Below are 15,762 nucleotides of genomic sequence, written 5' to 3'. Positions count from 1 at the left end.
TTATATTCCCATTATTTGGATTCCTAGCTACTGATTAAGTAAAATTGGGCAAAATTTAGCTGCCGAAATAGAGAGAAGCAGAAGGTAAACATCAAAGACACAGCTTCAATCTAGCTTAAGCTTCAAATTGATGAATTGATTAAACACACACACAGCCAAATCAAAGCCTGTTTGGAAGAGTGTTCAGATATAAAGGAGGGAAAAAGCAGGAAACTGCTGTGTTGTAAAGCCTAAACAAGTAGAGTTTAAAGAATAAATAATGATCAACTTTGTTTCTCACAACAGAGGCTACAAGAGGAACCTTCTGATCTGACAACATAGTGCTCATTAGGGACTTGGACAAAGCAATCTCTGTGTGGTGTTAGAAACAAAAGCTGGACTGAACAGGATCGAACAGTCAATGGGATAGGTGCTCTCACCAGGAAAGCATGCCACGGGTTCATATCAAATTCATAACAAAACTTTAAATGATGCTGAGTCTTATTTCAAAGGGAGAGAGAGAGTTTGATCATCTGCCGGTTCACTTCCCAAATGACTGCTATTGCCAGTCTAAGCCAGGCCAAGTTTAGGAGCCAGTGATACCATCCTGCCTCCTTTATGGGTGATAGGGGCCCAGGTACCTGGGCCAAAATCTGTTATCTTCCCAGATACATTAGCAGGGAGCCAGACTGAAAGTGGGGTAGACAGACTCTAATCAGTGCTCCAAGATGAAATTTTGATGTCACAGATGGAAGGGAGCTTAGGCCACTTTGTCACCATGAAAGGTTGCTAAAATCTTTAATTTCTGAGGAGGATATTATTCCCTCAAATTCCTGCCAGATAAAAACTATATACTCTTTAGAGGACTTTCCCACTCCCCATGCAATTCAGCCCACGTTTGGGCTGTGTTTCATCTCTCGGTGGATTCTTATGCCAGTGCGATCATTAATTATTAGAGCTTTAAAACACATATTAACATTCCAGCAATCCCTTTCTCACTCTATTTTTCCTGAAGGCTTTTATTAGTCTTAAATAGTTGCCTCCATCTATTTGGGAATGAAATGTCATTGGAACAAGGTTCTGTTATCAGCATATCCCTTGAGTTAGCACTTGAACCGCAACCTTGTTCTTCCTTAACTGGGTCTCTATTTTAAAAATAAATAAATAAAATTCCTTTAAAAAATGAATTTTCTGTAAAAAGCCTTCTTCCCTGACAAATCTACTGTCCTAATGCATTTTCTAGTATCACAATTCTACCAAAATTTATGTAGCAAAAGTCCTTCCTCCCAGTTGAACAATTTATGTATTTGCTTGAGGAAATGTATACTCTCAAACAAGAAGAATGGTGGCTGAAACCCCAGGGTAGTTTTCCCTTTTACTTGTGTAAATAAACACTTTCATTTGTTCCCTTCCTTCAGGATAAAAGCTTTCACCCAGACTGGAAAGTGAAAAAGTCTTGGGAAAAGGAAGTCATTTTCCCTCTGTCTCTCTTTCTCTCTCTCTCCTGTGTGTGTGTGTGTGTGTGTGTGTGTGTGTGTGTGAGAGAGAGAGAGAGAGAGAGAGAGAGAGAGAGAGAGAGAGAGAGAAAGAGAGAGAGAAAGAGAAAGAGAGAGACTTAAAGACACTAATAACTTATAACTCCTTTTCTCATCCCAAATGAGACTGGACTCACATAATATATGGGCAGGACCCAGCCTGTAGCCTGTCTCTCTGAACCCAAGGCATCTTTGTCCATTCTTTATCAAAAATCATTTCCTGAATAGAGGGATAGTTAAGTTCAAATCAAGAAGTCATTTGCTTCTCCTAAAGCTAAAATTTTGGTAGCAGTATTGTCCAGAGAGGGTTATTTTAGGGGGGGAATTCCAGGTCCAGTCAAGGAAATTCCAAATCCGTTAAAGAAGGTCGTTATCACTCACATGTAACCCATGATGTCAGCTGAAGCCCACCTGGCCATCATAAATTACCTGTAGAGCACAGCATCACCTACCAGTCAAAGGAAGGTCACAGCATCACTGTCCAACCAGGAATCTGGAATGGGTTGACCTGTTTCAATTTAAATCTGTAAGAACCATAGCCTCTAACTAGGCAGAGAGCTCAGGAACTAGTCAATAGCAGGCCAGCACCTCGCTCTACACTCTGTTCCTTTCTCCACCCCCATGTCAGTGATTGGCTTTCCTCTGAGCCACGTCCCCCCCAGATGAGAGTCTAGCTGGTCCAGTCCCAAGCCCAACTCCAAGCCCATGGTATCCTCTTCTTGCTTGGTTTAGTTTCGGAGTGGTGTGTGATAGTGGTTCCAATTGAAAGGAAACTCAGGACATTGGCTAAATGATTTGGGTAGGAGACATTTTTTTTCCGCTCCTAGGAACAGGTAAGGCAGCAGCCTGCAGCTGTTTTCATCTGGTTCCCCCAAGGGCATTCAGCCACATGGCAAAGCCTGCAAGGCCTGCTTCCATAGAGCCTGGAGTTCAACTTTCCTGAGCATGTTTCAGCCACAAAGGACTGTGATGTCTCTTTATTGTGCCTGCCATTTAGAGTTGGCTTTTCTGTTATTTATAATTAAAATACGTCGAGTAACATAGCAAACCATCTCTGATCCTCCCCCAAAGCCTTCAGAATTCATGTGAATTTTAAAATTTAATTTTAACTGAAATTTTATTTTACTTTGTCAATATACACAACTCTAAAAAAGAAAAGAGAAGTCCCCACATCTTTCCTCCCCTACCTTTTCCGCAGGGGTAATCTCTGTCTATTCTTTTTGCTGTTTCTGGTGTTCACCTCCTATTGGCACATACTGTTCCTAGCAACTATGCATCATCCCAGCTTTAGTTACTGCACATTTGCTGTGGTAGAAGATGGACACTTAAATTTCTTACACCTTTCCCCCATGTCTCAACACAACACTCTCCTCTCATTTTCTGAAAAACATTATATTGCAGTATTTCTCTGTTGACATTACTCTGTCATTATTATTCACAGCTAATCCATGTAGTGTACTGTGGTTAAATTTTTCCTCTTTTCCTTTTTGTATTTGATAACTGCATTTAATTTTCATTTGCTTATGTGTCTATGTGTTTATCATGAGTTCATCACAAAGTCTCCCAGTGAAATATAAATAACTCTAAAGGTGTATAATTCAAGTATTGTCTTGTTTCTCTTAGAAACATTTCTCACAGAGTCCTTGCAGATTCCTGTTCCCACTTGTATGACCCTGTTGCAAACTAACATCTTAGAATTAGCTTCACCTTTCCCTGATACCATGATGAGTATCTCCTGCAGAACCTTTCTGATAAAAACACAATAACTTTTTTAAGTTAATGTTTCTGTCCAGCTTCTTGTTAATTCACTGGTGTCTTTCATTTTAAGATATTTCCTCCAATTTGTAGCCACCGACTATCACTCATAACGAAAAATGAAACTCTCCCAGGTTGATGAGCTGGAGTCTGTGAGTGGAAGGGATTGGCCATGCACTAGTATTCACAAGTAGCTGAGTAATGAAGAAGACACCAGCATTCACATTTAAGAGCCCTGACTGTCTGTACCTGTTAGCACTTTTTCTTGGATTGGGCAGTTTGCCCATAGAAGATTTTTCTAGGGTCCTCATTTGACAAAGCAATCCGCCCTGTTATCATTGTGAATGCTGGATAAGAGGACACTTGGGTTCTTGCTTACTATGAAGATTGGCTTAGTCCCTCCCTAGTGCAGAATACGTCACTCTTACACCCTCCACTGGGCCACTGAGGTTCTTCAGCGAGAATCTCAGTTGTCTTGTGAGAAGAGGAGAAGTAGGTGCATCCTGGAGGAAAAGGATGCCATTCAGACCTTTAACTCATCTTCATGACTGTAAGGGTAGCAGCAGGAAGAGCTCCCAGACTATGAAGCTGCAAGTAGTTTCCAGAACTCTAACTTGATATGTAAACTTGGATATATTTCTTAATTTCTTTGAGCTTTAATGTCTCCCTTTATTTGGAAACCCAGGGTTTTGGTGTGACTGTAGTGGGGGATTAACAAAAGTAAATGGTCTGGCACAATCTTTTCATAAAGGGTAGAACACAGAATTACCAGCAAGACACACAGCAATCATCGCTGGTGATCGCTGGAGGTGTACTTGTTCCAGTGCACAGAAAGAATCTCCTCCTATTGTCCACTGCTTTTCTTTTAAAAAATAAAAAAGATGCATTTATTTTTATTTGAAAGGTAGATTTACAGAGAGAATTGGAGACAAAGAGAAAGATCTTCCATCCTCTGGCTCACTCCCCAAGTGGCTGCAATGGCCATAGTTGAGTCAATCAGAAGCTAAGAGTTTCTTCGAGGCTTCTCACAAAGGTGCAAGATCCCAAAGCTTTGGGCCATCCTCCACTGCTTTCTCAGGCCATAAGCAGAGAGCTGGATGGTAAGTGGAACAGTTGGGACATGATCTGGAGTCCATATGGGATGGTGGCACTTGTCGGGGGAGGATTGTCCTACTGAGCTACCATGCCAGCTCCCGTATCCTCTTTCAAAAGCGACAGTGTTATCACACTACTCAATCTTCCAAAATGTTCATAGAACAGAAAGCATTTGGGATATAACAACCTTTGCAACTCATTGTCTAACCTACCTTTTCCCTGAGTGCCCAACCCAAGCCCTTAAATCCTTTTGTGAGCCCTAGACCAGGATGGGGAATTTTACTTCTGTTGAGGGTCACTTGCATATTTACAACAGCATTGTTTGGGCCATACAAAATTATCAGCTTAAATAATCAATCTGCTGTAGATTAAATGAACTTCAAATTCCTCCCAAGGCTGCCTTGGCAAGGCCAGACAGTACCTACCCCTGCCCTAACAGCAGTGCCCTGGTCCTCCTTCTGCTCCTTTCCATTTTAACCCCCAGGCAATAAAGAGGCAATGAAACACTCTTGCCTTCAATGAGCTAAACCCCCTTGACCAAAGCCAAATGAAACATCTCTTTCTCCCATCTACCACTGGCCTTCTCTTACTTCAATTCTTCTACCTCTTTCCTCACACTGTCCCCATTTGGGGTCTGGGCTTGCTTTGTTCTGGTGAACCCTCACTCTTCACAAAGTCTTCCCCTACCCTGTTAGGAAGCACATTTAATCTGCCCTGGGACCTCCCAGGACTTGTTAACTGGCTGTATCTCTGGGAGTTGAGGAAGGAAAGGGAGCAGAAGAAGCCTGGACATATAGTATATCTTTAGGTTATGACTCTAGAAGGTTTGAGGGGCCGGAGATCTGGTATAGAAACTAGCAAAAAGCAGGGTCCATTGCTCTTGGCATTTTTCCCATGCTGACACTTCAGTGACTACAACTTCATAGGGGTTTTCTCTCCTACATCTCTCCCCTTTGGACCAAGGAACTGAAAATACACCTAACTTTTTTAATGCAGGTATTATTGGCAAAAGTCATAATCAATTAAGTGTTGTGATAAGATATTTGTTGGGAAGTCTGTAAACACCAAGTCATCTGGAAATGTTGAGCGAACGGAAGTAAAGCCAAAGGTGCCAGAACAGGCCTTACCCAATAGCTCCTCACACCCCTGTTTGTTTCCTCAACCATGTGCAAACAGGAAAGCTGAACTTGGTCTCTGCCTCCTGAGAAGGATCTTTTCTGAACACAGCCCTTAGGCGGTCCTTAAAATTCTCCCCAGCAAAGTAGTAGAGCAGAGGATTGAGGCAGCTGTTGGCGGCTGCCAGGGTCAGTGTGATGACCACAGCTTTGTGCAGTGCTTCTCTGCATATGCTCATCTTCCACGTGAGCAGGTGGAGAGTCCTCAGCACATGATAGGGCAGGAAACACAGAAGGAAGATGATCAAGGCTATGATGATGGTAATCAGTGCCTTCTTGTGGGAAGCCCGCAGTCCCGATTCTGGGATCTCCACCTTCAGGAGGACCCGGATGATGAGCAGGTAGCAGACAGTGAGTGTGCACAGCGGCAGCAGGAAGCCCACCACCAAAGCTAGGTGGTTCATGGTCTGCAGTTTATTAATCTTCTCGGGATTCAGCTCAAAGCACGTTGTAACATTGCCTTTCTCCTCAGACCCAGTACCTAGAAGTGCGATGGAGGCAGCCATGATGAAGAACCAAATGATCCCACAAAGGATCCAGGCACTTCTGATGCTGGTGATGTGGAGAAGCCGGAAAGGGTGAACAGTGGCCAGGAAACGCACAACACTCAACACCGTCAGGAAGTAAATGCTGCTGTACATGTTGACGTACAAAGAGTAAGACATGATCCTGCAGGTCAAGTCCCCAAAGATCCAATTGGAGCCTCTGATATAGTAGTCAGCCCTGAAGGGCAGTGTGATTATGAACAGGAGGTCTGAAATGGCCAGGTTTAGCATGAAAACGTTCACAGATGTGGATTTCTTATAAGGCTTCAGGAAAATGTATACAGAAAATCCATTTCCCAAAATGCCCCAGACAAATATTATCAAGTACACGATTGGATAAAAATCTTTCTTGAAGTTTTTGATTGCGCAATCTCTGCTGCTGTTGTAACTGCTCAACGTGCTGTTTATTTCCATTGCTGCTACAAAGCTGGATGGAGGCACCAGCATGAGTCTTCTCTCCATGCTGGGAAGAAAACAAACAGAAAAAGTTGTGCTGTGCATTTGCCCCTTTTAAAGATTTATTTATTGATTTGTTTTATTTGAAAGGCAGAGTTCCAGAGAGAAGCAAGAAAGTAAGAGATAAAGTGAGATCGAGAGAGAGAGAGAGAGAGATCTTCCATCTGTTGGTTCACCCCCAAAATAGCTGCAGTCCCCAAGGCTGGGTCAACCTGAAGCCAGGAGCCTGGGACTCTATTTGAGTCTCCCACACGGGTAGCAGATCCTGCAGCCTCAGTTGTAGAGACTGCTGGCTTCATACTCACATTGACACAAATGTCTCCCTCTGATGCTGCAACCCAATCTGCTAAACAGCAAATTTCTCATCAGAAACCATGGGGGACAGAAATAAATGGCATGGCAACTTTTAAGTACTGAAAGAGAAGACCAACCAACCTAGAGTTTTAGATCAGTGAAAATATTCCTTAGGTAAGAAGGGAATATCAAGAATTTCTCAGATGACAGAAGATTAAGAATTTATTGCCAGAAGATCTGCCTTAAAAATGGTAAGAGCTATGTTGTGGCACAGAGGGTAAAGCCACTGCCTAAGATAATGGCCAGCATCCTATGTGAATGTTGCTCGGAGACCCAGCTGCTCTATTTTGGGTCCAACTCCGTGCTAATATGCCTGGGAAAACACAGGAAGGGAACACAAGTGCTTGGGATCCTGCACCTATGTGAGTGACCAAGGTGGAGTTTCAGGTTCCTTTCTTTGGGCTGGCCTAGCTTTAATTGTTTCAGCCATTTGGTGAGTGAATCAGCAGATTGAAGATCTCTTCCTGACCCTCATTCTTTGTGTATCTCTATCTTTAGAGTAAATTTTAAAACTCAATCATTAAAGGAAAGTTTTCTAAATAGGGAGGGATTGATAAAAGAAGGAATCTTGGAACATCAAAACAGCAAAAACGAACTTGGCAACCGAGCATACAGACTTTCCTTCACTTTTGAATCTAGGTTACATTTGATGATCAAAATAAAAACTAACACTATCTGATGTGATTCTAAGTGGATGTAGAGGAACTATTTAAGAGAACTATATTTAAAAAAAGAGACATAATGGAAGTAAACTTTCTTCTATGTTCCACTTGTACTGGAAAAATAGTGATGCTAGTAGACTGACAAGTAATGCTTATGTAATGTAATGCCTAAAGTAAAAGCTGATAAACTATTTAAATAGCTGCAGTAAAAAAAATGCCACAGATAAATCCAAATGGAATTTTAAAAAAATGTACAGGCAACTAACAAGTAGGCAGGAAAAACAAAAACAGGTAATGCAAATAGAAAACAAAAAGCAGAATAGCAGATTGATCCCTAAAAATAATCACACTAAATGTAAATGGTCAACAGATATCAGTTTAAAAAAACAGAGTGGCAGATTGGAGTATTTAAAAAAGATTCAACTACATGAAAATCTGTCTGTAAGGAAATAATTTTAAATAGCAATATTGATGGGTTGAAAGCAAAAAGACAGAAAAATATAGGCCATTAAAATGAATGACTCTATGAATGACTCTATTAATATCAAGAATTTTAAAAATCCAATTAGAAAGTGTGGGAAAGACATAGAAGACATTTCAGCGGATTTACATATGGGAAATAAGAACATGACATTTGCTTAACATCATTAGCCACTAGGAAAATGTGAAGTGAAGCCACACTGAGGTATCATGACACAAGTACTTGCATGATAAAATCTAGCAACCTGACCAAATACGAGAACTGAAGTCACTCCCTCATTGTTGGTAAGAACATAAAATAACAGCCATTCTAAAGAACAGTCTGTTAATTTCTTCAAAAACCAATTATTTAACTATAATACAATTCAGTATTTTATCTCTGGGCATTTACTCCTCAGAGGCAAAATCAAAAAAGAAAGAAAGAAAGAGAGAATGAGAGAAAGAGAGAAAGAGAGAAAGAAAGAAAGAAAAAGAAAGAAAGAAAGAAAGGGTATGTTCATACAAAAACCTATATGCGAGTGATTACAGAATCTTTATTTCTACTAGCCCCAAAATGAAAATAACTCAGATGTTCTTCGATCGTTACATAACTGTGGTGCATTCATACCATGGACTACTACTCAGCAATGAAAAGAGTAACCTATTACTATGTTCATAACTTAGACAAATCTCCAGCTAGTTATGTCATGTGAACAAAATCAATCTCAGAAGATTACATAGAGTGTGGTTCCATTTATATAACATCCTTGAAATGACAAAAACATAGAAATGGAGAATTTGTACTTGCTGGGGATTAGGAAGAGAGTGAAGGTGAGAGAGAAGTAGATGTGGTTATCAGAGGACATCCTAAGGAAGCCTTGTGGTGAAGGAAATGTTCTGTTTCATAACTGAGCAATGTCAACATCCTGGTTGATACATACTAGAGCTTGGTTATCACTGGGGGGAAATATACCAAGCTTTCTTTTTCCTTATTTCTTGGAATTGTGTGAGACTTGTTAATTATCTGAACACATAAACTTTAACTTTAAATATAGTGTGGCATGGATGTTATGCCCTGGGAAGATTGCAAAATTCCATCTAGAGAGAACTGCTTAAGGGCACTCATGTTTCAGAAGACATTTTGGTTTCACAAGACCGCTTTCACCCCACAGAAAGGGCCTCCCAGTTCTGTCTTCTCTGTATACTATGACAAGTGATCCCAGGGAAAACAGAAAGCTCTCAGCAACCTTGTTGTAATCGAAGGTCACCTTGTTCAATTACATATGTGTTTGTGGTGCCCCTGAACTGGAAGCATTGCTGGAAATGGAGCTTCACCAAGATTTGTCTGAAATCCTTGCTGCCTGAATCAGCACCTCAACCCAACGCCTATGTCTGAGATATCTGCCTGTTCCCCAGGGAACTGAGTTCTGATACTCTGTGTGTGCTTGTTTTCCTAGGAACAAATCCTGATCAGATCCATAATCTGGTAAAAATCAGGAACATTGATTTCTAGCCTTCTTCCAACATCTGCTCCATGGTCTGCTTATTATCCCAAGCATCGTCTGTAGGGCAAAGACGAGCAAAAGCCCCAACGGACTGTCTTCTGGCTGGCCCCAGACCCAGAGATGTCAGAAGGACTACCATTCTTTGGACAAATTTGGTCTGATGGATAAATTTTGTGTCACCAATTTATCAGGATTTCCTCTGTGTTATATTTGCAACTTTGAGAACTACTTTATTTCATTTTTCGGCTCTGACAGGAAACAATTGGCCTTTGTTCAAATTCCATAGATGTAAGGTCAGGCTAATGCCGTCCTTATAGATGACTGGTACTCTGTAGGTTCCATTCTGCCTAGAACTCTCTTCCTTCCAGGCCAGGCACCTGCTTTCCTCCCACTGGTCCTCTGCAGTGCTGACGTGTGTATGTGTCACCGCAACAGGCACAGCTCCATCAGAGACAATCTGGAAGGGGCATGAACTCTTTGGAGAACTTTCTGACATAATCAGTCTGTTGATTTGAAGGACACTTCATATAAAAGGGTGAAGAAACCTTCAAGAGATACTGTCTTTTATCTAAAAGCGATTTTTGCTTAAAATTGAAGATAGAATGTCCCCTGTTTGAATAAGTACTAGCTCTTTAATTAGTTACGTTGATAAAATTGCCAAGGACTTCAATCAATTCTAATGTCATTCTTTTCTGATGTATTTTAAACTCTGGCTTTCTCTGTATGAGTTTTCTTTTCAAAGGCAACATAATTAGCCTTTTTCGGTGTTAATTTCACATTCGACTAAAAGCAGCTTCTCTTTTCTTTTTTATTTTCTATTCTTCTTCCTCTCATTTCTCCTCTCTTAGGAAACTAACGATTATCTTATCAAAAGAGCCACGCACATTTTATGTGTACATTCTAGGAATATTTAGTCCAGAAAGATAACCTGAAATAAAGAAAAGTTTATTAAACAGAGTTTCTTTTTTTTTTGTGGACACTGAAAGTATATTTACATAATAGCCTTTATCATTATAATTATAAGAAAAGAAGAAAAAGCACTATCTTCAAGTTAAAAGAAGATGAAATTTTTTACTTGAATCAATTTCTTCAAAACATTACTTTAATATGAAAACTAGTGTCAGCATAGATTCAGTTTGTCTAAAACCATAACTAAATTTCTTCTGATTAAACTGAATTTCCTAGATTGGTTGTAGGAATTAAGGAAGATTTCCCTATTTCCATCAAAATTCAAAACATTTTTATAGCTTGCATAAAATTTGGAATTATATTCAAGTGTACAATAACAAGCACCTAAAAAGGCTTAATTTTATGAAATTCTTATAATGCTACAAAACATAAGGATTTAGTGTATTAACTAAAATTGTATTTTCTTACCCTTATTTTAAGACCTTAAACAAATGATTAATAATCTGTAGATGCCTAAATAACTTCTATTATGAAGCAAACATACAGTCATTAAATATAATTTTAAGTTGGCTTCTTAAAATGGCAGTAGATTAACACAATATCTGAATGTTTTGAGTGATATGTTTCTCTCTATAAAAACTGAATTGTATGAAATAAACTCTGATAGAAAAGTATATATAAATAGTTTGGCTTTTCTTTCCTATTTATTTTGTGCCTAAAGAAAAACAATGTCAATTATTTTTATTCGAGATGATAATATAAATTATTAATATAAAAATGCAAGTATATATGGGTTGAGTAGCATTTGCTAATTTAGTAACTTTTGAAATGCTGGAATACTTTATTCAAAGGCTAAATCTGGCATGATGTACCCATTATTGTATTTAATTGACTTAACTTTAAAGCCAAAAGGAAGGACAATGGGAATTAGATTTCTGAATAACTCTGAGTTTTAATCAAAATGATTATGAAAGCTCTTTTGCTTACCAAACTTAGTAACAAGAAACTGATGGATTAAAAACACTTTTTCCTGAATTGGTTATACTAAATGTATGTAACTTGTATTACCATAAATGCCTTTTAAGATTGCATACGTTTTTCTGTTTGCTTCATTTACTTGGAAGACAGAGAAAGACAGAACTTTCATCAGCTGATTCACTACCCACATTTAAGGCTGGACCAAGCTGAATCCAGGAGCCAAGAATTTCATCTGGGTCTCCCACATGGGTGGTAGAAGCCCAAGCACTTAAGCCATCATCTGCCATTTCCCAGGATGTAGTCTCAGAAAGATGAATCAGAAGTGGAGGAGCCAGGACTTGAACCAGTTACTCTGATGATATGGGATGCAGGTCTTCCACACAATGGCTTCATCTGCTTTACCACAATGCCCATCCTACACAAACCTTTTCTAAGTAAAAAGAAGCATGCTCAAATTAAAAAAAAAATGCATACTCTTGTTTAAGTGCAAAGGTCACCATAATAACTATGCATCAAATAATTTTTCCAGATGCACAAACCTTTTTTTTGGTGGGGGGGAGGGTGTCATGAGAAGCCTGAAGGTACATACCTGCTGCTCTTACTAACTGCATGGGGCATGCCAGGCATCCATTGCTGGTTTCTGTCTTGTCTTGGGTGCAGCAGCCTCTTCTTGCAAAGGAACACTTGCTGTTGCAGCAAAGCTTATAGCAGTCTTAAGCCAGCTTATTTAATGGAAGTCTACAGTCTCCACTAAACCCAATGTTTTTCCAATCTTCTTATGGACAGAAATAACCCAAAACTTTCCAGTTAGTCCCCTGATCTTTTGTAGTTAAGCTGGTTTCCTTGCAGATGCACCATCCAGTGACTGTTTAACCTTGGCTATTGCTTGTCCTCATCAGCTGAAAATGAAGCCTGTGACCGGTTACCCTTACTGAGGACTCATTCATGAAGATCTCCTAGGAATATCCCTAAATGACCTTTGACAAAATGCAATAACTGTCTTTAAAAAATATATTTCAAAGGATGAGCTTTCCTTTACCTCTTCCTTCCAATGTGTAAGCTCCATTGCAAAATTAATGCATACTTCACATGCACAAAATATTCCTGCCAAGGTCCTTACATCTGTACAGCTGCACACTCAGCCCTTATGAATGGAAGCAAAGATTGGACTCCAGCTGTGGTGCAGATGCCTGGCAGACACTTCAAGAGAGAAGTAAAGCAGAGGATACCCTGTGTACACTCAAGGCTGCACATAGGCCCAGGGTCCTGCAAAGACCTGACTCCAGAGTCTGATGTTTTGTTGTCCCTTGGAATGTTGCCTAATACCTTTCCTCCCACAGGAGAGCTACTTATTTACCCTTGGCTTGGAATGGTTATGGGTTACTCTGACCTTGTGGAAACTCCGCTAATCTGTGCTCCCCACACCTGCTTTCCCACCACTTGCACTATGTTTGTGTAAAGTATTAAAGTATAAAAGCTTTCATTTCCTTTGTTTTGGTGTGTCATCCTGTGAGACGAAGGCCGCCCTGCTACAATAATAAACCATTCAGTTCTTTATGACCTCTTATGTCCTCTGTTAATTCATCTCTAATATCCCAATTAAAAAAAATGTCACTTCAATTGCTCATGGAGATTTCTGCCTGCTTAGAAGACTCCTCCCTCTAATACAGAGGAAAGTCTGCCTACTGGACAGTCCCTGTGCGGATAATGGACTTACTTAACACTCATCTGTAATCCACTAATTTATCTGGTACATTTAGGACCCTTGTTGGAAATTTTTTTTAAAGATTTATTTATTTCTAATGGAAAGGCAGATATACAGACAGAACAAGATACAGAGGAAGATCTTCAGTCTGATGGTTCATTCCTCAGCTAGTTGCAATGGCCAGAGCTGAGCTGATCCAAAGCCAGGAGCCAGGGGCTTCTTCCTGGTCTCCCACTTGGGTGCAGGGTCCCAAGGTTTTGGGCCATACTCTACTGCTTTCCCAGGTCACAAGCAAAGGAGTTGGATGGGAAGTGGAGCAGGCGGGACATGAATCAGTGCATATATGGGATCCCAGCAAATGTAAGGCAGGGATTTTAGCTACTAGGCTATTGCACTGGTCCCCACTCTTGGAAATTTTAATATGAACTACCAAGACTCCAGTGAAACAGATTTCCTTAAAAAGAATACAGAAACCTCAAAAGATTGCACTGTGATACAGCAGGTTAAGCTGCTGCTTGTGAAATCCCATATCAAAACCTGCTCTGGGGAAGACAGTGGAAAATAGCCAAGTGCTTGGACCCCTGGGATACTCAGTTGGAGGGCTTGGTTCCTGGATTCCACCTGGTCCATCCTTTCTCTCTCTTTCTCTCTCACTTTTCCCTTCAAACAAACAAACAACAAAAAAAACAAGCTTTTTAAAGAAGACAAAGACCAGAAGATTCCACCTGGTCCAGCCTTGACGAAGGGCAGACTACCTCCGGGAGCACCTGGAGAGAGTTGTCTGGCTGGGTTGAGTACCCTGTGAGCAACTACTACCACAGCTGTGATATGCAACAGAATTCATCCTAAACCTGTCCCAGACCCCAATAAAAGCATTGCCTCACAGAACTTCTGCTCTGGAAGTCAAGGCTTAACCATGAATTCATTAGACAAGAGTTGTCCCGGACAATCATATTATCTTCAACTTCTTATTTAACCAAAGAGAGATTGACAGTAAACACTTGTTGCTGTATACAGAAGGCTTTCCACTCACAAGCAAGAACTAATTGGAAGCTGTGTCGAGCGTGAATAAGCCTTACTTTTTGGTTAAAAAAAAAGTGAAACAAGCGCAGAAACAACATAAAATTGTAAGGATGTACTCTGCCGATAGCATGCCTTTATGCATTCTCATTAAAATCAACAAATCCATAAACCTCAGTTTTGTTTAATCACAAGCATGATTCTAAGAGCCTTTGACCAGAACACTTTGACCATGTGGATCTGTACAATTATCTAAAGGATAAAAGAAGTAAAGTAAGCCATTCATTACCATTACTTACCCAGAGATGACTTGTAAACATGTTTTTGATGCAGAAAAGAATGGTTTTCAATTCTCCTTTGAAGATCTATATGAAATAATGTGAATGGTGCCATAGAAAGACGAGCTGCTTTTTTTTTTCTAACTCAGTGTTTCCCCAAGTATCTTCCACAGAATATGAATTCCATGAGATGCCCTGGTGACGGGGGTGAGGGTGGAGAGGGATTCTCTAGGGTTTAATCAGCTGAGAGCCACAGCAAGCTCTCATTTCCCTCTTTTGGAGAGTTGTTAAAGACTCTCTCGATTCCTGCAGGGAGAATAAAAATCTAACCTATGCAGAATGGCCATCTCTTTCTCTCTCTCTCTCTCTTTCTCTCTCTCTCTTTTTGTCCTGAAAACTTGTTTCTACATTAACACAGTCTCACACATCATAGAAGACTGTTGAACACAGAGGACTGTGTGTTCAACACATTCTTACTTGTGAAGTTCTGATGATATTATGCAATTTATCTAGAAAGTAACTTTGATGGTTGAGAAAGGGAGTCCTCATCCAGTGGGTCAGGTCAACCCACAGCGGGTAAGGGAGTGTGAGATTCAAGTGTTTGGAGTCAGGATCTCTTAAGCACTTACTATCGGTAAACATAGTGTTTCCGGGAATTTTTTTACTTTGTTTGCAAGATGAAGATAGTGCTAGTTCCTGTGGTTGCCTTAACAAAGTACCACAAACTGCGTAGTTTGAAATAACAAAAACATATTCTTTCACATCTCTGGAGACTGAAAGTCTACAACTAAGTTGTGAGCAATCTATGTCTCCTTTTAAGAGTCCAGTTTAAAAAAAAAAAAAAACTTTCTTGCCTCTTGGAGTTTGTGTTGGTTACCAGTCAACTTAGGCATTGCTTGCTTTGTTGCACATCATTTCAATCTGTTGACTCAGTCATCACATAACCATGTAACTGTTTTCTGTGTTGCTGCCTCCTCTTTTTACAGAACACTGGTTTTATCTAGCGTGACCATGTCTTAACATTACGTCTGCAAATCTTGATTTCCAAGAAATCACATTCAAAACTTTGGACCTCCTGTTCTGGAAGATGTAATTCAACTCACAACAGGAACATGTGCCACTGATTTGATAGAGTTGCTGTAAGAATTACACAAGAGACAGGGAGCAAGTGTTTCACAGAGCTTTTGTGAACAATTGTGATAAGGATGCTCTAATATAAAAATCTGTCATCCTGTGGATCACCAGAATGAGCTAATGGCAGCAACTCTCAGGTTCAGGTGGCCTATAAAAAGGCAGACCCCTTCTTGGGGGTCACTGGAGAGAAATTCTCCACAGAAACTTTGATTACTCTT

At 40.1% G+C, this 15,762-nt stretch overlaps 1 protein-coding gene across 1 annotated transcript; it reads right to left on the bottom strand.

The window, feature by feature from the left end:
- Positions 1–5,353: 5,353 nt before the first annotated feature.
- On the bottom strand, positions 5,354–14,628 carry CYSLTR2 (cysteinyl leukotriene receptor 2). Its single transcript, XM_040991053.1, has 2 exons — positions 14,432–14,628; positions 5,354–6,547 (listed from the first exon to the last, which is right to left on the bottom strand). The coding sequence occupies exon 2, from the start codon at positions 6,544–6,546 to the stop codon at positions 5,503–5,505; it is 1,044 nt and encodes a 347-aa protein (XP_040846987.1). The 5' UTR covers position 6,547; positions 14,432–14,628; the 3' UTR covers positions 5,354–5,502.
- Between the last annotated feature and the right edge of the window lie 1,134 nt (positions 14,629–15,762).

The sequence above is a fragment of the Ochotona curzoniae genome, unplaced genomic scaffold (genome assembly GCF_017591425.1).
Source record: "Ochotona curzoniae isolate NIBS_2020 unplaced genomic scaffold, NIBS_Ocur_1.0 contig_64, whole genome shotgun sequence".
Classification (NCBI taxonomy): Eukaryota; Metazoa; Chordata; class Mammalia; order Lagomorpha; family Ochotonidae; genus Ochotona; species Ochotona curzoniae.
Note: the sequence above shows the minus strand (reverse complement) of the source record. Positions and strands in the feature narration are given on the sequence as shown.

Excerpts from the sequence above, each read along its gene's own strand:
- CYSLTR2 (XM_040991053.1), bottom strand. The coding sequence starts at position 6,546 with ATGGAGAGAAGACTCATGCTGGTGCCTCCATCCAGCTTTGTAGCAGCA.